Below are 25,951 nucleotides of genomic sequence, written 5' to 3'. Positions count from 1 at the left end.
TGTGGAAATGTTTTCTATTTATATTGAATCTAACATTTCATTTATTTTTTACTTCTATTTGCAGAACTTCCCTATGGCTGGGAGAAAATAGAAGACCCCCAGTATGGGACGTACTATGTTGAGTGAGTTGCTATAGCAATTATCTGTTTGTCCAGTTATTATTTAGTTTGGCATATAACCTCTATATAGTTTAGCATAATAACCTCTATATTTAGAAAGCATTGGTTTGTATAATTTCTGCTTGCACAGTATAGCATTCCAAATAAGATCCTAAAATGAGAAAGTTGGTAAGAATATATACATTTTATATGTGTGTGTATGTGTATGTGTGTGTTTGTGTGTGTGTTTCTTTTTTACACGAGGTTTTTAAAGTGATATTTGAAATATTTTTGATGGGTTGGTGGGAAACATCCCAGATAATTAGCAAAAGAGTTGTACTGTAGGCTTTAAATGGCACAATAGTAGGCAAGAAGATACAAAATTAGGAAATTGAAGTAGATGTCTCCAGGTATTTAAAGGACTGTCACATGGAAGAGAGATTTTATTAGACTTGGTTTTTTCACTAGAGAGAATAGAACCACTGTAGGAACAAAAAAGAGCTGTTGAAAAGTGGAAAATGATTTTCCTCCTCTTTGCTAGAGTGGATGCCACTTATCAGTTTGCTGTGGTCAGGTTGGGCTAAATAGTCTTTGACTCTGAATGTTTTTTTGAAAAGTGTCAGAAGCAGAAGTCAGAGGGTTCTGGGTTCAAGTCCAAACCCCAGCACTACCTTTGTGTGACCTTGGGCAAGTTGGAACCACAAAGTTGTAGATAAGGGACTTTGTAAACTTTCAAGTCCCCTGTTATGAAATGTCATTGTCGTCATCATCATCATCTAAAGTCATTCTTCTCCCTTTGTTTAATGACATTTAGATAGAAATAGTCCTGAGATAAGCAACTGTCCTGTGGTTCTTTTGTTTTTAACATTCTGAAGACTTAAGCACAGGTGGATAAAATAACTGGGTTTTATGGTTGAATAAAAATATTAGAATGTAAGTTCATCTTCTCTGGGCTTACTGAAAGTGTCGCTACAGCTCCAGTAGCAGATGAGACAACAGGGACAATGAGGACTTGATTCTGTCATAAATCTTGTTTCTTCTGCTGGATCTCTATATTTTGAAAGCTTTTTTTCCCATAGAGCTTGTATATTACGAGTAGTTTGCATAGTAAATTAAAAACAGTATTCCAAAGTATTTGTGGATCTGTGTTTTGTTTATGAGCGTAGTTTGATATGTGGTAATGTTCTAGTCATAGTATAGTGTATTGGTTGACTTCTTCAGGATATTTTCAAGTCTGTATAGAGATTTGTTCCCTGTTAATCCATCAAAAAGAAAATAAGCTTTTTTTAAAAAAAAATTTTTACATTTTTATTTGAAGTTTTTGACTTCCAAATTCTATCCCTCCTAGGCCCCCTCCCCTAGATTAGACATAGATATAGGTTATATCATGTGTAAGTATATAAAACATTTCCATATTAGTCATTTTGTATAAAAGACCCAAATACCAAAAAAAAAAAGAAAAATAGCATACTTCTGTCTGTATTTAGTCATTATCAGTTCTTTCTCTGGAGACAGTATATGTTATCATTAGTCCTTTATGATTATCTTAGATCATTGTATTGCTGAGAAGAGCTAGGTCATTCAGAGTTCTTCATCGAACAATATTGCTGTTACAATGACAATGTTCTCCTGGTTCTGTTCACTTCACTCTACATCATTTCATGTAAGTCTTTCCAGATTTTTCTGAAATCATCCTCCTTGTCATTTCTTATAGGACAATAGTATTCCATTACCTTCATAAACCACAGCTTGTTTAGCCATTACCCAATTGGTGGGTATCCCTTTGATTTTTAATTTTTATCCACCACAAAAAGAACTATTATAAATATTTTTTTTACAAATAGGTCCTTTCCCTTTTTTTGGATATCTTGGGATATAGACCTAGAAGTGATATTGCTGGATCAAAGGGTATGCACAGTTTTATAGCCTTTTAGGCATAGTTACAAATTGCTCTCCAGAATGGTTGAATCCATTCACAACTCCAGCAACAGAGCATTAGTATCCCAGTTTTCCCATATCCCCTCCAACATCCAACATTTTCCTCTTTTGTTATATCAGCCATTCTGATAGGTATGAGATGGTACCTCTGAGTTGTTTTAATTTGCAGTTCTCTGATCAGTAGTGATTTAGAGCATTTTTTCATGTGATTATAGATAGTTTTGATTTCTTTGTATGAAAACTGCCTGTTCGTAACCTTTGTCCATTTACCAAAATAATTTTCTGATGTATAATTCTAGGTATTAGGACATATATTGTTAGATATTCAGTAAATATTTGCAGCCTATAGGAATATGTTGCTAAATTTCTATATTTTCTTTAAGGATAACCCTTCTCTAATTTCTCATGGTGATATAATAGTAGTAATAATGTTAGTTATAACAATTGTCATCCTCATTTTCAGTAGATTTCAGAAGAAATGGTCTTGGGACAAAGCCTCCTATTCTGCTGTTATTCTTTTAGATTTATATTACAAAGAAAGATAAATCAACTTGATTTTTCTAATCAAATGAAGATAACAGGATATAAACTCATCCTTTATAGACTTTTAATTATTATTATCATTATTATTTCCTTTAAGGAGTTAGACAAGGAAGGCTTGGTATTGATACTTTAAAATTCTTTTTAAAAATTCTTATGTGGCTGTCCTGATTACTTTAAAGAACATATAAGTTATAATTAAACTTCCTCTAATGTTAGCCAGAGGTAGTACGTGAATGTCAAAAATCTTAACTTGTACTCTTTACTTGTTCTTCATTCATTGTAGCATTGCCATGCCTCTTATAGGTGCTGTGTTTGCAAATGACAGTGTTTCTTCTGCAGTTAGCTTTTAAATCTGCACTCTAGAGTTTAAGTGTCTACATATCAGGCACATACCTTCAGCTCAAGCACAAACATTAGCATCATCCTGGAAACTAGTATACAGAGCCTGAGATTTAGGTTGCAAAAGAAAATTCAGCAGTGTCATTAGTAGCTGGAAAAATAGGGAATCAAACAATACTGGATCTTCCTTTTTTATTACTTCTTCTTTCATTAATTTGCTGATATTTAGCTTTGTTGAACACAAGTATTTATGCATCCGTACATACAATTAAAAGGACCCACATCTCATACTTTCATATTCTATACATAGAGAATGTTTGTGCTGGACAAATATATTACCTGAAGTTATTTAAGATAGATTTTTGGCTGAATCCTTAAGAAATCATAAAAATTTTTATCAGAAATCCCAGAATTTTAGCTGGAAAAAAACCTTTGAGTATGGCTTAACAAACTGTGGACACAAGGTTGCCATAGTGCTTAACTGGTTTATCATGGAATACAAATGGTCTTAATCCTTTATTCTTTAACATTCATTTGTTGAATTCTTTGTATTATAGCCAAAATTATATTAGCCTATTTTCTTCTTCCCATTAATGTACATTTTCACTTTTTTTAAAATAACTTGGAAAGAAGTCCAAGGTATCAGAACATCACTGTTCAGTCTAGGCAAGTCTGGGAACTTGTCAGATTTTTAAGCCTCCATTTTATCTTAGGTTTTGCTTCCTGGCTCTACAAAGTAGGAGTTATGGTCATGGGAAATGAACAGGATGGTCAAAGGGTCAGCAGTTAGTATCTATTTATTTAGTGCTTACTGTGTGTCAGGAACTGGGCTAAGTGCTGGAGACACAAAGAAATGCCAAAACAGTCCTTACCTATAAGGGAAGTACATTCTAATGAGGGAGGCAGCATCCAAACAACTATGTACAAACAAGGTATCGACAGGGTAAATTAGAGCTAATCTCAGAGGGAAGGCACTAGCATTAAGGGAGACTTACAGAAAAAGATTTTTAGATGAGACTCAGAGGAAGCCAGCAGGCAGAGATAAAAAGGGAGTACATTCTGGGAATATTGGACAGTCAGTTAAAGGCAGGGTCAGGGAATAGAGTGTCCTGTGCAGGGAAAAGCAAGGATGCCTCTGTCCCTGATCAGAATGTTTGTGGAAGAGACCAAAGTATAAGAAGACTGAAAAGGTAGGAAAGGGCTTTAAAAGCCACACAAAGAATTTTCTATTTGATCCTGGAGATAATAGAGAGCCACTGAGGCTTATTGAATAGAGGGATAATATGGTCAGACCTATGCTGTGGCAGCAGAGTGGAGGATGGACTGGAATGGGCAGAAACTTGAGGTAGAAGAAACCAAACCAAGGGCCATCACCGTAGTCCAGCCATGAGATAATAAGGACCTGCACCTGAGTGGTGACAGTATCAGGGAAAGAAGGGTCTGTTGAGATGGTGCAAAGATAGACTTGATAGTACTTGGTAAGAGATTGGCCATGGTGGGTAAAAGAGACTGAGGAGTCAGTTGAGAACGATACCTAGGATGTGAGCCTGGAGAACTAGGAAGTCTGGTGGTTCCCTCCCTAGTGAAATTTGGAAAAAGGGAGCACCAGTGGGGAAAGATAACGAGTTAACTTGGTACTTAGTGAGTTTAAGGTATCTACAGGACCTCTAATTTTAAATGTCCAGTAAGTGGTTGGAGATATGAGACTGGACAACAGGAGAAAAGCTAGGACTGGATAAGTAGATTTTCACTGTTCTACATATAGCCCAAGAAGTATCTTTGGCCAAAATTTTCAGCTCCCTCTTTGAGCATTTCCAGATGAATCTTCTATAGTTCCTTGTTCACTAGAAATGGGAAATTGCTGCCTATGTGCTGCCTTCTTTCTATGAAAACTGATCATGTGTCTGACTTTTGGTGAATTTAGGGAATGTTTCCTATCAGTCCATTAATAAACAGTTATTAAATACCTACTATGGACCAGGTGGTCTACTAGATTCTAGGGATACAGATAAAAAAAATGAAACAACCCCTATTTTCAGGCAGCTTATTTTCTATTGGAAAGATGACATATATATGTATGTGTATATGTGTGTGTGTGTATCGAATAAATACCAAATAAATTCAAGATAATTAATACCAGGTAGATCTAAAGAAAAGGAATCATGTCATAGGGGATAAGCCCTGAACTTGGAATCAGGAAGACCTGGATTCAAATATGCCTCATATCTAATACCTCTCTTACCCTGGGCAAATCACTTTAACCTCTTTCTGTCTCAGTTTCCTCATCTGCGAACTGCCCTTTAAGGTCCCTTCTAGATCAAAATCTATGATCATATGAAAATATGTTGACCCATGATATAAGTATCTTCTGTTCAGCCTTCATCATTTTAATGATGTTGAATTCTTTTTTTTTTTTTTAAGCCCCGATGATGTTGAATTCTTAAGCCTTAAAAAGTTGGATAATTTGGGGCGGCCAGGTAGCAGAGCGAGTAAGAGCACCAGCTCCAGTGTTGGGATGACCTGGGGATCTAATCCAGGCTCAGACACTTAGCACCCACCCAGAAACACCTGGCCATGTAACCTTGAGCAAGTTACTTAACCCCAATTGCTTAGGGGCGGCCAGATGGCTCAGCGAGTAAGAGCACCGGCCCCAGAGTCAGGATGACCTGGATCGAATCCGGGCTCAGATACTTAGCACCACACCCAGAAATAACTGGCCGTGTAACTTTGAGCAAATTACTTAACCCCGATTGCTTTAAAAAAAAAAAAGTTGGATAATTTGCTAAAACTCAGAATCAGATTAAGACAGAAAGAGAGAGGAAGGAAGGGAGGTGGGAGGAAGGGAAGAGGGAGGAAAGAAGAAAGGAAAGATTGATTAAGACTCAGGGGTGGGGAACCTGTAGCCTCAAAGCCACATGTGGCCCTCAAGATCCTCTGAATCCAAACTTTACACAACAAATCCCCTTAATAAAAGAATTTGTTCTGTAAAACTTGGACTCAATCAAAAGGTCTTCCAAGAACCTAGAAGGCCACATGTGACCTCAAGGCAACAGGGTCCCCACCCCTGAATTCAGTACTAAGCCAGGAACTGTGCTGACACAGGGAATACAAATACAAGCAAGCAAGATAGTCCCTGAGCTCACAGAGCTTAATTTTAATCAAGGAAGAAAACACTTAAGATAATGCTGGAAAGGTGTCCCAAGGCAAGACCAACAAGGAATCTGGGGGCCTGGGGAGTTATGAGTTGAACCAGGTTTTGGAGTAAGCATGGTTGGCCAGAGTGCTTCAATATGGGACTAGAACCAGTATCTCTTGTCACCTTATCTAATACTCTCTTCATTATACCATTAGTTAAAGAATTAATTATATAACTTGACAATTTGAAATTCATTATCCCCTATAAGGAGCATGCTAATTTTTATGATTTTCTGGTACAATAATGTTAAATAATGTAGTGACATTTTTTGTCTAAAATTTTGTTTGTTTAAAAAAATTTTAGTCCATTTAGAATTCAGAGGTTCTTCTTTTTGTATCATGTACTCCTTTGGCAGTCTGGTGATTTTTTTATTTAAAAAAAATATATTAAAATTTAAATGTAGGGGTAGCTAGGTCGCACAGGGAATAGAGCACCGGCCCTGGAGTCAGGAGGACCTGAGTTCAAATGCGGCCTCAAACACTTAACACAAAAAACTAGCCATGTGACCTTGGGCAAGTCACTTAACCCCAATTGCCCTCCAAAAAAAAGGCAAAAAAAAAATCTAAATGCAAGGCAATAATAACAAATTTTAATATAGTTTATCCAAGAGATCAAAGTTGTTTCCGATTTAAAATCCTAGACAGGATATGAATTCCATTAAGAAAAAATAATAATTTTGAAGTGAGTTTAGGGACATTTTTGAGGTGACCAGCCTCTTTCCCTTACTTATTTTGACAGAGCTTGAAATAACTGAAAGTGAACATAGCAGCGTGATTTCTAGGACAAGCTTATATTAAAGAGAATAATTTATTAAATTAAGAAAGTGCAGCTTATACTCAGAGTGTACATGTTAGCATGGAGTCAACTGAGCCGTGGAGCTTGTTGGCTTGATTCCCAGATTAGTTAGGTTTTCAGCCACAAACATGGTCATCTATAGCTAGCTTATGGACGGAGATTAACAAGATCTTTCTTAAATGGCTACTCCGCAGAGCTGTTAGTTGTCAAACCAGACGGCACCATGATTGTTATTGGCAGGGTAATGAGAGTAGGAATCCAATTGCATTGTCACTTTTTACTGGAGCTAGAGCATGGGGCCCTCAAAATGAGTAATTCATTTATAAAAAGATTGCTCTAAAAGCTTAACAGGTTCTTCATAAAAATGTTGCCATTTTTAGAAATGTGACTTTGACATAAGATTTTTTTCTGTAGTAGAAATGTAGCACATAATTTGATGTGCCTATCTTTTTACAAGTGAATTTGAGCAAATGATAAGATGCCACATTTAGAATACTTGTATCTTAATGATATTTCAGTAACTAATTCCATGTGAGATACTAATTATGTTTCTTGGATAAATTTTAACTTCCTTTTTTTTTTTTAAGCAATCGGGGTTAAGTAACTTGCTCAAGGTTACATGGCCAGTTATTTCTGGGTGTGGTGCTGAGTATCTGAGTCTGGGACTCGATCTCCAGGTCATCCCGACACTGCAGCCGGTGCTCTTAACTCGCTGAGCCACTTGGCTGCCCCTAAACTTCCTTTTTGACAAATCATTTTATGCATTAAAAAAGAAAACACATGTAATGAAAATGACACTTGGAAATTATATATTGTATATAGAGGTTTTTTTTAAAAATAGCAAACATTTATAATCATGTTTTTGTTTCTGTTTGATTTATAACTCTGATTGATAGTATTCTTCAGTGCTACTTGTTATTACTAGTATTATGTGAAAACTTCATGAATCATTCATTGCTAAAAGGAAAAGAGTTTATTCCAGGTAGAATTATTTTAACCTAAGGAAAATACAGTCATTTGTATTGTTTTCTTAACTCAAGTTTCTAACTCTTTTGTCTAAGTATTTGCAGGAAGGTGATTACTCATTTGCACGTTCCTACTCTGTTCTCCCACACCTCATCAAAGGTGTAAATACAAATTACTACTTTTTGTGTTCTAAAGCTTCCCTTGGCGAAGTGAATCATTCTCACTCCAAAGGGACTTCAGGCTCTTTCCTAACAGGTTTTTTTCTTTGATGAATGTCTGCTTCTAGTATAAAAGGATATTCAAAAGAAGGTCTCTCTGTTAAATTCCCATCTCTTATAAATAAAATAGCAATACCTAGTTTAGTTCTGGCATTTTCAATTTGAAGGGGGATTGAGGGAGGGGCATTTCATTTAATTCAGTAGATAAAATATACACAGTACATCTTTGAGTTGAAGTGAAATCAGATCCTAAAGAATATCTGACATTCTCACGGGTCTGAAGCTTAGCAACCGTATGTGCTCAGGAGCTGAGATGTATTTGCAGCAGTAAAGGCTAACATCACAATCCCATCTGTGATTTCTTCCTTTTTAACTTAAGGTTTTTGTGTTCTTAGCCTTGTGGTGTCATAGATAAAGAACTGACATCATCTAGTCCAAATCCTTCATTTTACATGTGAGGAAACTGAGACACAGAGTTTTCAAGAAGGGCCCCAAGTCCCTTCTTGGCATTATGTGGCAGATTTGGGATTTGAAGTGAAAGGTGGTGTATGACTCCACACCCAGCATGGCTCTAGGTTTACTGCAGAACAAAAGAGAAGTTGTCTGTGCCTTTATATGCAGGTTCCTCAACTTCAGATTCTGAAGCCATTTTATGTTTTACCTTATGATTTGATGATGGTTATTGTTCATTGCTAGTCTCTCTTCAGGTTAAAATACAGTTTACTAAAAAGTATCGCACTTGGGTTATAATGCATTATAATAAAGTTTTAAAATACTAGAATATCATTTCCATTGTTTCTGTACTAGTCTTATGCTGACAAAAGATGTTAATGGCTTTGAAATAGAAGTTTGTGTGTATGTATGTGTGTGTGTATTATTATGTATGTATGTATACTCATCATAAGATCAGTCTGTTTCATACCTTTGAAGGGCCAATTTCCTTCGCTTTGCTGTCATAGTCATTGTTTAAAAGGAGAAAATAACACCATAACTTAGGTTTTATTAACTTTATTTTAAACAAAAGCTATTAATATTTTATTTGGAATTGAAATATATATTTCTCTAAATGTTACAGTCACATTAACCAGAAAACCCAGTTTGAAAATCCAGTGGTGGAAGCCAAGAAGAAAAAGCAGTTAGGACAGGCTGATGTTGGTTCCTCAAAGCAAGGTAGAACCTATATTCTTTTCCCTCATAAAAAGACCTTGTAGATTATATTGAATTACCATCTAAGTGATCTTGGTTTAATCTTTTTCCTTTTCTGGGGGATATTGCATTTTCTTTTGTTTGTTTGCTGGCAACCTAGAAATTCAAATGTTCAGTGTATCAGTTTCCCTGATAAGAGATGCTGAATTATGAGGAAACACAGAAGAACATTTTGAAAATACCAAGGTTTTCTGCCGATGATGATAATAAATATATGATTAGTATTCATTTTTATTGCAGGGGCTATGGGGAGCATGTTAAAGTTTTATTTATATCTTATTTATCCATTATTTATAATGTGATCAGGTCAGTGTTAACTCTACAATTGATGTATGGACCCTGAAGTTAATTGCTTGCTTCTGCTGCCTGTAACCCAAATGGGGTCATGATGTCAAAAGTATGAATAATGGCAAAATAATACTAAAAGTTTCATTTATCTACATATTAATGCTATAGTTGCACAGCACGCTACCTGTTGTCACTACAGGAGTACTCAATTTTAATGTACTTTTCATTTACATTATTGTAGCTGTTTTGTGTACGTCTTTCTCTGGTTTTGCGTACTTTACTTTGGATCAGTTTTGGTAGGTATTTACAATGTTTCTCTGAATTTCTCATTCGTTATTTCATATATGTCAACCATTCCCCAATCAGTGAATGTTAACTTGGTGTCTGGTTCTTTGCCACCAGAAATATTTTACAATGAATATTTAGTATTTATAAGGACTTCATGTTTTTTACCTCTTGGGAACCCAAAAGGGACATCTTATGGGTTAAAGGATATGAGGTTTAGTGACTTTTCCCCACAATTCTTCCACATAGCTTAACAGAGTTTTTCAGAATGGTTGGACCAGTTCGTTGTTCTGCCGTCAGTGTGTAGGTGTCCTTGTCTTCCTGTAGTGTTTTCCAGCATTGACGATCTCCATCTTTTGTCGTCTCTGCCAATTTCCTAGATTTAAAGTGAAACGTCAAGGGTTATTTTAATTTGTACTTCTGTGATTGTTAGTGATTTGGGCCAGTCTTTTGTATGATTATTGATAGATGGCAATTCTCTTTGTTCATTGATTTATTGGGGAACAGTCAGTGTATGAAACACTTTCACTTTGCTTGTATATGCCCAATGTTTAACAGTGTCTGGCATAGAGTACACATTTAATAAGTGTATATTAATTGATGGACTACCTCTTGGAACTTTTATACTTAGGTTGGGTTACCATATATATTGTATGTCAGACTTTTGTCAGAAATACTTGTGTTTGGGGGGCAGAGTCAAGATGGCAGAGTAGAAACAGGACTTCCATGGGGCTCTGGCTTCCACCTCCTCCAATCTATGTAAAAGGTGACTCTGAACAAACTTTGGAGTTACAGAACCCACAAAATGACACAAAGAAGCTAACCTCTCACTGAAGACATCCCAGCAGGCTGGCAGGAAGTGGCCAACACAGCACTCTGGGAGCCGACCCCAGCCCTGTGCAAGCTAGAGGTCTTAGCCTCAGGGTGGCCACAGCCAGCCACCAGCAGGAGGGACTTCAGATCACCAGCAGCTGTGGTGGTTTCCAGAATTATCAACCCATAGATGCTAAGGACAAAGTGAGAGGTCAGTGAAGTGTGGACTTTGGGATCCAGTAGTTCAGGAATGCGGTCAGCCTTTGCCCACAGAGCAAGAAGCTACTGAGGCATGGCAGCCATGCAGCTGCCGCCACGAGGCTGCTTCAGCTCCTGGCCTGCAGATTGTAGGGGGACCAAGCGACCAGTCTGAGGGGTAATCGCTCTTGCTTTAATCTGCTTGGATCTGGATTTTGGGCTAGGGTGGAGGTCCTGGGGTGTGCTGCAACCAGCTTGTCAGAGCATATGGAGGCTTCAGAGTGGGCACCCAACTAATACCTTTAGCAACTGAGAAAACCCCAGCTATTGGGATGAAGCTCCCGTCTGGTAGCAGAGTCCTACTGTGGCAAAAAGCCCAAAAGTCAAGTAATTGAGTGGCAACATGAGCAAACGAGGGAAACATAGCAAGCAGAGCAACCCAACTTTACACTCCTATTTTGGGGACAAAAAGGACCAAAGCATGGAACAGGAGGAAGACAGAAAAGTCAGAACTCCTGCACCAAAAGCTTCCTAGAAAAATATGAGCTGGTTACAGGACATAGAGGACCTTAAGAAGGATTTTGAAAACCAAATAAGAGAAGTGGAGGAAAAATTGGGAAGAGAAATGAGAACAATGCAAGAAAATTATGAAATGAGAGTCAACAACCTGACTGAAGAAAATAACACCTTAAAAAATAGACTAACTCAAATAGCAAAAGAAGCTCAAAAAGGCAATGAGGAGAAGAATGCCTTAAAAAGCCGAATTTGCCAGATGGAAAAAGAATCTCAAAAGATCACTGAAGAAAATCATTCCTTCATAATTAGACTGGAGCACATAGATCCAGGAGAGATAATTTAAAAATTATTGGACTACTGGAAAGCCATGATCAAAAAAAAGAACCTAGAAATCATCCTTCAAGAAATTCTCAAGGAAAATTGCCCTGATGTTTTAGAAACAGAGGGCAAAATAGAGGTTGAAAGAATCCACCTATCACCTCCTGAAAAAGATCCCAAAAAGAAAACTTCTAGGAATATTATAGCCAGGTTCTGGAATTCCCAGATCAAGGAGAAAAAATTACAGGCATCCAGGAAGAAACAATTTGAATACTGTGGAAACACAATCAGAATAACACAGGATCTGGCAGCTTCTACACTGAGGGATCGATATTCCGGAGGTCAAAGGAGCTGGGATTAAAACCAAGAATCACCTACCCAGCAAAAATGAGTATCATGTTTCAGGGAAAAATATGGTCATTCAGTGGAATAGAGGACTTTCAAGCATTCTTGATGAAAAAACCAGAGTTGAATAGAAAATTTGACATTCAGATACAAGAAGCAAGAGAAGCATGAGAAAGTAAACAGGGAAAAGAAATCATAAGGAACTTATCAAAGTTGAACTATTAACATCCCTACATGGAAAAACGATAATTGTAATTTATGAAACTTTTCTCAATATGAGAATAGTTGAAGGGAATACATACATATATGTCTATATATGAGGGTATATGGGCATATGAATACATATGTGAATGTTTCTATATATGTATGTGTGTACGTGTACAGATATACATAGATAAGAGGGCACAGCACCAATTGAATAGGAAGGGATGATACTTAAAAGGTGAAATTAAGAGGTGAGAGAGGAATATAATGAGAGGATATTGAGAGAGACAGAATGGGGTAAACTATCTCATAGAAGAGGCAAGGGAAAGTGATTGTAATGGGGGGGTAGAACAGGAAGGCAAAAGGGAATGTGTCAATCTTATTCTCATTAAATTTGGCTTGGGGAGGGCATGACATACACACTAAATAGGGTATCTCACCCTACAAGAGAATGGGGGGGAAGGGGATGAGAGGGGGGATGATGGAAGGGAGGGCATACTGGGGGGGAGGGAAGCTGGAAGCACCCACTTTTGAAAAAGGAGAGGATCAAAGTAGAGAATAGAACAAGTGGGAGGCGGGAGAGGAGAGAGGGAAAAATAGTCAGTTTTCTACAATATATCCCCTATGGAAATGTTTTACATAGCTACACATGTACAACCTACACTGAATTGCTTATCTTCCCAGTAAGGGTGGGTGATAAGGGAAGAAGGGAATGAATCTGGAATTCAAAGTTTTAAAATCAAATGTTTGAAAATATATATATATGTGTGTGTATATATATATATATATATATATATATATATATATATACACTATTATTAATATTATCTTACATGTAACTGGGAAATAAGATATATAGGCACGGTGCCCTACTGGAAAGTTGTAGGGCATATGGGAGAAGATATGGGAGAGAGCAGATTGGAGGAGGGGATATCCAGTGGGATCGCTATTTTGGGGTGGTGGGTAGGGGAAAAACAGGGAGAAAATTTGGAACTCAAAATCTTGCAGAAATGAATGATGTAAACTAGAAGTTAATAAAGTATTTGATTAAAAAAAAAGAAATACTTGGTTTTTTTTGTCTTTTAAACTTTTGAAATTTTTAAGTAACACACATTTTTTTTTCCTTTTGGGGGGCAATTGGGGTTAAGTAACTTGCCCAAGGTTACATGGCTAGTTTTTTTTTGCGTGGGTGTTAAATGTCTGAGGCCAGAACCAAACTTAGGTCCCCCTGACTCTAGGGCCAGCGCTTTACTCACTCCACCACCTAGCCACCCCAACACACATTTTTTTTTACATCCCTCCTCTAATTAAGCATTTTTTAAAATCCCTTATTACATATCTACATAGTCTAGTAAAACAAACCCCCACATTAGCCATGTCAGAAAATGTATGTTTCTTCATTTTAAATTCATCATATCTCTGTCATACAGTTTATGTCATATTTCATCTTCTTTAGTGGGACATTGAATATTATAACTCAGCAACAGTCTAGGCTTCAGAGCAGTAAGCTTTCAGTCTTCCCAAAGTGGCTTGATGTAGGGCAAAGTCTGATTGCTGCCTACTCTGTTATGAGCTCTGCAAGTTCCTGACCTGGTTTGGGTCTGAGCCACAGGCTTATGGGATTGCCCTGTTTGTAGACTGTTAATTGGATTCACCACTTACCAGCCAGCCAGAAAGCTCTGCTGGTTCAAAGTGACAGAACTATAGGCCTCCCTTTGGTCTGGGATTCCTGCCCTCTGTTTTTCTGCAGGTTTCAGACTGGGCTAGATACTGGAACTGAAACCCTCTTCTGCTTCTGAAGTCTAATCCACACCGCAGCTGCTTACTTCTGAGCTTTCTCCCTTCTTGGTACAAGTCATGGGTTGGTGACCACTCCTCACTCTGCCACCCTGGATCCAGAACTGGGTTGTTAGCAGACCTGCCTGCTGGCATCTGCTTCTGTCCCCTACACAAGTACAGGTCCCTTTGCTGAATCTAGGACTATTTCTCACACTGGGGCACAGCATGAAGGCTGCTCTAGAATACTCTGCATGGTGTGCTCCTGACAAGGCCTTGTCCATAGTGTCTGTCTGCCTGCCATGCCACCCTGCGTCAGAATAATGACTCTGGGGTTTTTTTCCCCCTTAGATTTCTCAATCAGGATTTGGTCTTATACATTTTCTCATTCTGTCTGGAGGAGGTTGGGGGTATTGGGAGGGAGAGAAAGAGCAGCTCTTGTACTTCTTGCTACTATGCCATCTTGCCCCTCCCCTCTAGTGCAATTCTATTTGAGGCATCCAAGCTATTTCCTTGAATCCAAGGCACATCATTCCATCCCTGCTTTCTGTGCTTTGGCATATATAATCCTCTGTGCCACTAATTCACTCAGTCCTCATATCTACCTCTTAGAATCCCTGTCTTTTGTCAAAGCTCATCTTCAAGTGCCATTTCTTATAAGACTCCTCCCTTTCTATGACTGCCTCACCTCCAAAATTACCTTTTATTTATTTTGTATAAAATTTGTATTTCCTTATATGTCTTTTCTCCTGAAAGAATGTAAACCATCTGAAGACAGATACTATCTTGTTTTTGTCTTGGCATCCTGAGCACTGCTTGTAAGTGCCTGGCTCATTAAGCATTTAATAAATCCTTGTTGATTGAATGATTTTTTTTAAACACCAGTATTTTTCCAGTGATGTTGTATGGCTATAAATCATAAACAGGTACAGTCTTTGAAGAATTAAAATTGAGAATCACCAAGGTAGCAAAAGAGAGATGCTTGATGGGCATGAGCAGGCCATAATACCCTATAAATGAGAGGTTACTCAGAATTAGTGTTTTAAAGCATGTCTTCAGAAAAATATGTGACCAGAAAAAAAGTAGGTGTCATGTTATGATTGCTAAGATAGCCCTTGGGGAGCCCACAAGCTTTATTAGCATTGATATCCATGCAATTTGAAGAGAATCCTAGAAGTACCTCCTTTCCCCCACCACCACCAAGTTGGCAAATTATGGGAAGACATGCATAGTAGTTACAGAGGGTGAGAAAACACTGTCTGCATTATTGAAGACATCCATATCAGTGAAATCACAGATCCACTGGATTATTCTTATACTATAGGAGTCCAACAAATGAGAAATTATATATTAACCAAACTTAGTTTTTTAATGTATTTCTAAATATCTCTAATTTTTTGTTCATAAACGTTGAATTCTCTGTGCTGTTAAATATTAGATTATATCTTTTTCCTCATTTCCTTCTATTGCGATACATTTCATTTATTTTTTTATAGACACTGAATGACTTACTTTTTTGCCTGATGTGTCTGTTGTCACATCTTGGATTTGCAAACTTATTCTTCTTTTTGGTATAGATGTAGAGAAGTCACACTTCACTCGAGACCCTTCCCAGCTTAAAGGTGCACTCATACGAGCATCTTTGAAAAAGAGCACCATGGGATTTGGTTTTACCATCATTGGTGGAGATCGACCTGATGAGTTTCTTCAAGTGAAGAATGTACTCAAAGATGGTCCAGCTGCTCAAGATGGGAAAATTGCACCAGGTAACACATTTCTGTATACTGCTTTAACAGGAAAGTTGTTCTATAAGTTATAGCTAGAGATGAAACTGGCTATTTTTTTTTAAACAAAAAAAAATAGTATTTGGAAGCACTTAGAGAATAAGATAATTTGGAAACTTCGTGAATGATGTTTGTGATTTCCTTGTTGTTGAGTTGTTTCAGTTATATCTGACTCTCTTGTGACCCTATTTGGACTTTTTACAAAAATACTGGAGCAGTTTGCCAACTTCTTCTTCAGCTCATTTTACAAATGAGGAACTGAAGCAAACAGGGTTAAATGACTTGCCCAGGATCACACAGATAGTGAATGTCTAAAATTGGATTTCAATTCCGATCTTCCTGACTCCCAGCATGGCACTCTATCCTTTGAGCTGCCCTAATTCTTCAAGCAGATGACAGTTGCAAAGATCACTGTATAGCTCAGTCAAATAGTTTGTTCGTACAATTTTTCTTGTGTCTTGAGGGTTGTAAAAAATTCACCAGTCTTCATTCTTAATGGAAGCATGAATTTAACTGTATGATGAATCATGTTTTATTGTCTGGACCAGTAATTTCATCAGCATTGGGAATGGCAACTAGCTTATAACTGAAAAGTCTTAAAGAATTGCCTAGGGTTCCAAGAGGTTAGGCTGTTTGCCCATAGGCGTTCACTTGGTGTATATGAGAAGAACAACACAGCCGGTCTTTGTAACTCCAAGTCTTGCCCACTCTCCACAGCCTGTCTGTTGAGGCGATTGATTAAACCAGAGAATCTCTATGATCCCTTTGTTCTGTAATATCTATGATTCTATGATACTACTGACATGCCACAAATTGCTTTATGGTAATTCCTGAGGAGGTCATATCATGCCACTTTCTATGCTTCTATGTTTCCTTGGATTGATTAGTTTATTTTAGATTTTGAAAATGGAAACATTTAGAAACAAACAAAAATTCTGCAGTTCTTAATGTAACTGTTCAGGAATGAGATAAATTGTCTAGACTTTGTTGCTTTGGCTATTTGACTTTTTTTTGACATTTTTTAAAAAGTATTTTTGTCTCTTTCAGACTGCTTATTCACAATGAAAGAATTTTAAAGTGATTGTTTTTCTTTTAAAGTTTTAATGTAATGTTGAAGTTGTTTCTTGTTGTGTTCTCCTAACTTTCTTATGGATGCCTCTGTCTCACATATACTATGAATGTAATTTGCACAGCTAGATTGTTGATTGATAGATTCCTTTTGCTATGCTTAGGTACGTTAATGTTTCATTATAATATTATTTGCAGATCATTGTGTGCCCTTCCAAAAAACTTATGGGGTTGACAAGGGAAAACAGCATATAAATATTGGCAAAAACAAACACCACTTTTTTTTTAACAGGAAGAAAATCCATCTAAAATAAAATCTGACAAATCCAGGATTATTCCTGCAGCCCCTATCTGATATAGGTTATCAGTTTGATTGCTGGATTCACTGGCCGTTAACATGCATCAATTGGGATTCTTTTATCAATATTTTAGTCACAATTCAAAGAAAAAATTGTTAATATAAGGATATAAACGTGGTATTCTTAAATATTTTCATTATCCAGCATCATAAATATCAAGTGACTAATTAGAATTACTTTTTCAGATAACAGTTTTGTCTACTACTTTCCATATTTTGATCATGAAACAAATCCATTAGCTCCTGACTGTCTTCCTACAATGTCACAGTATTGATTTGGATTTGTCTGAACTACCTAAGCCATCCTGGCCTTACATTAAAGTGCTCCCATGAACATTCTGCAAGCTTTTGCCAGGGAAAACAATGTCTCCACTGTTGTTTCTAAGTAGTCCAGTTTTCTGTCTCTCATTAGGTCATTACAACCAAATTTCCATGAATTGACATTTGTTTTAGGACTATTCATGTTGACCTTAAAAAGCATAAATGTAACAAGAACAAATCTGAGCACCTTGATTGGGAGAATAACCTTTTAAATAATCACCTTCAAATTTAAGGGGAAAAAAGCAAATGGATGAGATCACATAAAATAAATAAGAGAGATCATGTCCATATAAAAGAATCCCAGCTGATGCATAGTAAGGACCAATGAATCCAGCAATCAGACTGCTTTTACCTATGTCAGATAAGGGCTGCAGGAATAAGCCTGGATTTGTCAGATTTTATTTAGCTGGCTTCTCCTCAAGTTTAAAAAAAAATGGTCTTTGCTTTTGCCAATATTTATGAGGTTTTTTTTTTCATTTGAAGTCCAAATTAGGTTCAGTGAGTGAAGCTGTATTAAAGATTTAATTCTTAACCATACCCTAAAGGTGGAACATACTGAAGAAAAATATAGTCTGTAGATGATAAATCATTCTGAAAATCAGATGCTTAGTTATAGCCATCCTGGTTACTGAATTTCTGGATAATTTTTTCAGATGTGAGTCCTTTGTGCAGATAACATTTTCATTTATTCATCAAACATATAGATACACATATATGCATATGTATGTACAAAAAAGAGGACCTACTATGTATATGATTCTTTTCCAGGTGCTTAGATGATTCATATCACATTATTTATTATTCTCACACCCTAGGCCACCTTTATCCATTAATAACTTGGATCTTAGGTATCCTTATCATGACTTTAAAGCAGTCCCTGGTTTTCAGAGAAGCTTGCAAAAGTAAAGAGACCCCGCTTTCTTGGAAATCTATTTATTTTGAAATTAATAAAGGACAGAGGGGATCTTTCTGAATTTTTTTTTCTTGAGGACCCAGAATTTAACCTTAGTCAACTGGTGATTAGAAATAATAGTGCCTAAACTAAAATAATACTAAAATTGGGGATAACTTAGGTTTTAACGTACTCTAATACGTTTGTTTTACTAGGTGATGTAATCGTAGACATAAATGGCAACTGTGTCCTTGGTCACACCCATGCAGATGTTGTCCAGATGTTTCAATTGGTCCCTGTCAACCAGTATGTGAACCTGACTTTGTGTCGTGGCTATCCTCTTCCTGATGATAATGAAGATCCTGTTGTTGATATTGTCACAGCTACACCCATCATCAATGGACAGCCTGTAACCAAGGGAGAGACTTGCATAAGCAGTCAGGATTTTAAATCAGGGACAGTGGTTTTGGACCAGAATGGGAAACCGGGTCACATTCTGGCCAGTGATCGTCTCAATGGCCCTTCTTTGGACCCAAATGAGCAAAGGGCATCCATGGCATCATCAGGCAGCTCTCAACCAGAGCTAGTGACTATCCCTCTGATTAAGGGTCCTAAAGGTTTTGGGTTTGCAATAGCTGATAGTCCAACTGGGCAGAAGGTGAAAATGATATTGGACAGCCAATGGTGTCATGGCCTTCAAAAAGGAGATATTATTAAGGAAATTTACCACCAAAATGTACAGAACTTAACACACCTCCAGGTAGTAGAAGTTCTAAAGCAGTTTCCAGTAGGCGCAGATGTGCCATTGCTCATCTTGAGAGGAGGTGAGTAAAGATGCAACTTGGAAAAATGTTTAGTTTTCATGTGTGTATGTCTGTTAATTGTCTTTCCTAATAGGTTGGGATGTTTCTTCTCCCATCAGACTACCTGATCACTAGTGTGCATTTTCTAAAAGGCTGTGTTTAGTCACTGCCAGAGAGCAGTTTTTGTGAGTTTCCCATCTTTTATTTGAGACAGTGTGGCATGAGGGAGAGAAAGCCAGCCTCTGGCACATTCTAGCTGACCCTGGCCCAGGATTTCAGTTCTTTAGGCTGCTCTAAGATGCTCAATTGCAGGGAAAATGCTAACCTGCCATTGGTAGAGGGAATTTCCTAACTGAAGAGTTTTCTCTTCCAGAGAAATCACAGGTCCATTCCATATACTTGTCTCTTCCTACTTATTAATAACTCCATTAGTGCCTATTTTTAAAATATTACTTACAATTTTTATGATCAGTCACAGATGCTTCTTCATTTAAAAGATTTCCCATTTAATCATTGCATTTCTTCTGCTGACAGACACAAGTAATAGTAGAAAGATCTTTAAAAGCCTTGAGATTCATCTATGACTCTATAATGTACCTAAGGTTATTTCAAAGAACAAAATTCTTTACATTTCTATAGGCATTAGATGGTATTGAGGAATCTCTTGAAACCTGTTCTGTAGAATCCATAGTGCTAGTAGCTTTTATTTTTCAAGATTTTTTTTGAAGCTCTGGTGGCCTTTTATAAGTGGTCATTAAGTCTCCTGGTGCCCAAATGAGAAAAGCACAAGGCTTGTTTTCCCATGGTCATGAAATGCACCAGGTATCCTCCCCTGCCCCCATTTTAAACTCTAATTATTTACTTGAGCTTTAATGGATTTATTGAGTCCATGTCTATGAATGGCTGACATTTAAAAATTGGAATTTAATTCTTGTACATCTTCACATGCTTCTGCTCTTTTAGCACCTTGTTTCTCCATCTTGTGCATGAGAACGTTTCCTTTAACATAGACTTTTGTTTATTTTTAACAGCTTGATTTCTTCTTTGGGTGATCTTTTGAAATACATAGTACTGCTTTCAGGTTTTCAAAGCACTGCACGGCACAGTAGAGAGAACATTGACCCAGGAGTCAGATTCTACCTGTGTGATCTTTGGCAAGTCTATTAATCTGCCTTGCTCTCCATATCCTCTTTGGCTGATAGTGTATTTGGGTGGCAAAGAAATGGCCTCTGAGTTTCCTTCTAGCTCCAGAGCTGTGATCCTGTGAACCCTGTAATGTAGGTTAGTATGGGCATTATTATCCCCATTTTACAGATGGGGAAACTAAGGCCATGAGGTTTTAAGTGACTATCCCATGATCATACAGGTAGGAAGTGTCAGAGATGGTATTCAGAAAAGTCCTCACTCCTAGTCAGGCACTCTATCCGTTACACTGTGATGAAGTTAAACATTTTTCTCTGCATGCTTAGTTTTTCAGTTTTCCATTTACTAAATTAAAGCTAGCTTACTTAATTTACTTTTGTTCCATTAGTAGACAATATTGGTGATTAAAGAATATCAGACCAAAGAATTCTTCATTTGGTTTTAAATTTTGACTCATTGTTTTCTCTAGGTCCTCCTTCACCAGCAAAAACTACCAAAGTGGTGAGTATGTAAAATGTTTGCAATAGAGGGAAAGAGTTAGTGCTCATCATATATACTAGGTTGGAAAATTAGGACTATCCCCAGAGTCTTATTCATTTCTCTTGGCTTTAGAAACAACACAAGGGGGTGGGGGGAAATCTACTCCCAGTGGTTTTAAATAAATATTAGGGCAGATGGTAAATTAAATCGATGTCATCTGCCACCCAGTATATAGCTAAACTTCCTTTATACTTTTGTGTCTCATCAGCATCTCAAATGCTCCATATCCCATATCTTTCTAAACTCAGCCCTCCTTCTAGATTCCTTATTTCTATTGAAAGCACCATCATCTTTGGAGTTACCCAGGTTTATAATTTTGAAGTTACTCTCGAATCTTTCCTTGCATCTTTTATTCATTCATTTGAGAAATATTTTTCAGTTTACTTCCATAAAAATTCTCACATCAGGGGCAGCTAGGTGGCCCAGGGAATAGAGTATGGGCCCTGGAGTCAGGAGGACCTGAGTTCAAGTCCGGCCTCAGACGCTTGACACACTTAACTAGCTGTGTGACCTTGGGAAAGTCACTTAAGCCCAATTGTCTTGCCTTCCCTCCTCAAAAAAAAATTCTCACATCTGCCCCCCTTTCTCTACTTAGTGGCTGTCCCCCTAATTTGGGTCCTTAGCACCTGAAGGACTCCTGGAGTATTGCTATAGCCTCTTAATTAGTCTCCCTATTTCCAGTTTCTTCCCTCTCAAATTTATCCTACATGCAGCTACTGATTTTCCTAAACTATACTTCTGACCATGTCGTTCCTGTTCAGAAATTTTCAGTGACATTTTGTTGTCTCCAGAATAAAATCCAGATCCCCCTATTGGATATTCAAGGCCTTTTATGATCTGGTTGCAACCTATCTTCCCAGGTTTATTTTATATCATTCTCCTTCATGTTCTCTATGGCCAGTCACATTGGCCCTCTTGCTATTACCCAGACTTTGCATTCCATGTCCTACCTCCAGCCTTTTCCCCAGTCTGTCCCCTGATACCTGTAGTACATGCCTCCTATCTCTTAGAATCCTTCACCTCCCTCAAGGTCGAACTCAAGTATGAGCTCCTACTTGAAGCCTTTTCTGATCCCCCTAGTTGTTGGTGCTGTCTTCTGCCTCAAATAATCTCAAGTTTACTTATTTGTTTTACATTCTGTATTGTTTAATAGAATGGAGGCTCCTTACAGGCCAAGTCCGCCCCTCATTTTTGTCATTAAATCCATAACTTGTACATGATAGGCACATTTGTTGAATTGCCCAAAACATTTATGGCCTCTGTACTATCCAGTGACTTGTTTTGCTGTTTTTGTTGGGCTTTTTTTCCCCAGAATATACAGCCTAGTTGTTTATTATCTGTATATTTGGCTAACTATTGACCCTGGAGACAGTGTTGTTTATCAGACATTTGGATAGTTAAATAGTCCATCAAAGGACCCATATGTAGGATGAGAACTGAAAGAAGGCTCCCCATAACAAGAAACTAGTAGTCACTTATCAGTCTCTTTAAATGGTACCACCAGTAGTCACAAGTATTGAATACAAAGTAATTAATGATCTGTGAAATCCTATTTTAGTTTTAGCTTGATGCTTCCATCTTCAGCCCATCAAAGATGTTCATCAATAGCTGGAAACCCTAGAGTATTCAAAGAAGCTCTCCAGCAGTTAAAAATATATCTTCTTAGGAATCAAAGTAATATAGCAAAGTTAGTAGAAGAATAGCTTTACCCTATAACCCACCTAGGTGTCCTTCATAGACTCAGTATTATGTAATTCACCAAGATATACTAGAAATTCTGCTCATGACTACTTCTGGCAACATACTGAAGCTGCTCTTCCCTTTCGCACTTACTGGTTAGGATGCTGAGCAACATAGGAGGAAGGGGAAGGGAGAAATGGGATTGTCCTAGTCCTGGTACATAAAGACACTGATGATCCCCAAGCTTAGAACTACTCCTACATGCTAGTTGACAGTGATCATTTTTTATCATCTTAAATCAGAATCTAATTCCTGGCTGACAGATTTGGACAAATATACTATTGAGGGTTTTTGGTTGCTTATTTGGTTTGGGGGTGGAGTGGGATTTGTTTGAGGCTAATATATTTTGTTTTCCTTATAGCTAATTATTTTTGTTTTTTCTTAATATTGTCAAATATTTGGAAATTAACTTTTTGTAAACAAAAAAAATCAAAGTAAGCTACTCCTTTGCCTTGGCTTAGTGCCTTTCCCTTTAGAGTGTTTGAATTTTACAGTGTATTTTCACAGTATTATCTGTTTAATCTAATTTTGGGTTAAGACTTTTACTACTCAGTAATCTTAGAAAGAATGATATGTTGAAAAGATCTTAATTGGAAATTAAATCAGGTAAAAAAAGAGAAGTAAAAATTATGTGGCACATTCTTTTTTCCTTCCCTTTCATAGAAGAAACCCTTTCTTTATGTAAGAAGCATTCACTATCTCATGTATTTTCTTCCCCAAATCAGTGAGCAGTTTCAAAGGTGGGAAGAAGGGAAATTTTATTCAAACATAGGCCTCTATAAGACTCTTCGTTTTTTTCATTTACCAAGTAGAATTTTTTCCTTCCCTCAGTTAAATACATCTTAGCCCAATACTTTCAAGAGACTCACATTGCTGTACTGAACCTATCAAATATATTAATGCTCAACACCTTAGTTTCTTAGTGTTGTATACATAAAGAAATATGTAGCCATGCCCAGCAATCTTGTATAGTTTATTTGCCATTCTTCTCCTATGAAGTAATTAAATCATCTATTTTCTTATCATTTTGTACTAATTACTAAGCACATCTGCTTTTCCATTATAGAAGACGGATAAACAAGAGAATTCAGGAAGCTTGGAGGCCATCAATGAGTCTGTTCCTCAGCCGATGCCTTTTCCACCCAGCATTATCAGGTCAGGATCCCCCAAATTAGATCCTTCCGAGGTCTACCTGAAGTCCAAGACGATATATGAAGATAAACGTAAGTCTCCAAGATTTTTTAGGATAGTGTAGAACAAAGTGAGCATGGATATCATAAGGGTCTTTTCCATTCTTAGGAATCGTAGTTTTCTTTTCCAATTGCAAGTTTAAGGATTTTTATGTTACTTTTAAGAAAGAAGACAATTTTGAGGCCTACTCATTGACCCCTTGGAATCATTAAATATAGAAACATGGAGTATTGGATCTGCAAAGCACCCTCGCCTTTTTCAAAGGAAGAACTAAGAGTTGGGTTTGCCCAAGGTCACAAGACAAAAATCAGATGATGGAGCCAGAATTTCAGTCCAGGTCTTCCAGTTTTAGACCTAATGTCTTCTTTACCGTACTGCATCTATTGCCGTATTTGGAAATATTGCATGTGACTAATTTTGCTGTCCTTTAAACAACCACAGTCCTTTAACCTGACATCTGCAAGACAATGAGAAGTGGATGCATGGTCTAAACAAAATTATTAAAGCTACATATGTCCTATGATTTTGTTTCCTTGTTTGTAAAATTAAGTTAGACTGGATATTCTTTAGTCATCTCTTCCATATGGATTTCTCCTGCTTACTATGAACAATCTCAGCCTCGTTGTTTCTATTTTTTCCCTTCCTCACTTCCCACAGTATTCATTTTGAATCTTCACCCCAAGATCCCAACACTACCTGCACCACCAAGACTCTCAGCAGATGACCTTCTCTTCCACTCTAAAAAGCATGTCAGTGTTCTCCAGGGTTCCCTCAGTTCTTCTTATTAAATCCCCCTCTTCATTTAAAATTTGTCTCCATATTCATATCTATCTTCTTCACTCCTGACCGTTGCTAAATCCTCTAATTAAGTACTTTATCTCATCTTATCTTTTCCACCAAGTTATCTCTGATTACTTTCCATCAATCCTCTGTAACAATCTTCCCTTTGTCTACAGAAGCACTTAGATCTCCTTTATCCATTAAAAAAAAAATCTTCCTTTGTTTCTACTGTCTTATCTGTCTTCTTCATGATATTCGTCATTCTGAGCCTTCCATGATCTGATCCCAACCTACCATTCTGGTTATAAATTGGTTTCCTTTCCTTCCCCTGCACCTGTCACTCTCTCCACTTTTCTCCCATCTTCTACAGGCAACATGTTGCCCACACTTCAAGGCCCTCAAATACTACCTCTTCTAAGAAGTTTTTGTTGATTTCTCCACCAGGAAGGGATTTCTCCATCTTCTGGATGACAGAGCTGTGACATTCCTCTTGTGTATTTTTAATAGTCTAAATTGTGTCATGTTTGTGTAGATATTTAACTCAGGTAGTAGACTGTGAACTCTCATGGCATTGTACACTGAATGTTTGTTGAACACACCCGATTTTTAAGATTCTTAAAGTGCTAACATTCTAGAATTCTATTGAATTGTATTTTGATGAAGTCTTACCAGAGGTAATAAGTTCAAAAGCAGTTTTTTTCTCCTAGTGTGAGCTGACCATAAAGCAAATGAAGGATTAACAGTAACCCATAAGACTAGAATGCCAAAAAGCACAGAGCGTCTGCAGGTGAATGAAGACCTTGTTTCCTAAGATGGTCTTTGCAGTTGCTTCTTACATCTCATGGACTGAACTTGTCTAGGTAGCCCCTCTCTTTGTGGTTGAAAAATGTGGCTTAATGCCACAGCATTCAAGACATTACTGAGTGTATGAGATTACTCACATTTTCGTTAAATATATATGTGATTTGGAATGTAACTGTTATTTTCTTAAATCAAACTAAAAATTGCCTTCTAAAGAATGAAAAATGTTCTAAAGAACATTCCCTGGAACTTGTCATAAACACTTGACTGAAATGTTATCTTCCTTCCCCATTCCATCTTACACAAAGCAGATATTCCTAAAATACAGGTCAGACCCTGTCATCCCATTGCATCAGAAGCTTCAGCCGCTCCCTATCACCTCTGGATAAACTACAGATTTCTTGGGTTGACATTAGAAATACTTCACAGTCCAGTTCTAGCCTGTTTTTCTGGGCTTATTGTATGTTACTCTCATTCACATACATACT

General features: G+C 37.3%; 1 protein-coding gene across 2 annotated transcripts in view; it reads left to right on the top strand.

Annotated features, from left to right (window-relative positions):
• MAGI3 (membrane associated guanylate kinase, WW and PDZ domain containing 3) overlaps positions 1 to 25,951 on the top strand; it is a 235,183-nt gene that overhangs the window by 155,942 nt on the left and 53,290 nt on the right. For both annotated transcript variants that reach the window (XM_069090327.1, XM_069090328.1), the window contains exons 7-12: positions 65 to 122; positions 9,169 to 9,263; positions 15,620 to 15,808; positions 18,681 to 19,289; positions 20,881 to 20,912; positions 23,758 to 23,914. In XM_069090327.1, coding sequence (XP_068946428.1) covers positions 65 to 122; positions 9,169 to 9,263; positions 15,620 to 15,808; positions 18,681 to 19,289; positions 20,881 to 20,912; positions 23,758 to 23,914 — 1,140 coding nt within the window. The remainder of the gene's footprint in view (positions 1 to 64; positions 123 to 9,168; positions 9,264 to 15,619; positions 15,809 to 18,680; positions 19,290 to 20,880; positions 20,913 to 23,757; positions 23,915 to 25,951) is intronic.

Source organism: Petaurus breviceps, unplaced genomic scaffold, assembly GCF_028583685.1.
Source record: "Petaurus breviceps papuanus isolate PSGF00001 unplaced genomic scaffold, PetGlider_PUasm1.0 186, whole genome shotgun sequence".
NCBI lineage: Eukaryota > Metazoa > Chordata > Mammalia > Diprotodontia > Petauridae > Petaurus > Petaurus breviceps.
The sequence above is the reverse complement of the archived record's forward strand: the minus strand, read 5'-3'. Positions and strand labels throughout refer to the sequence as shown.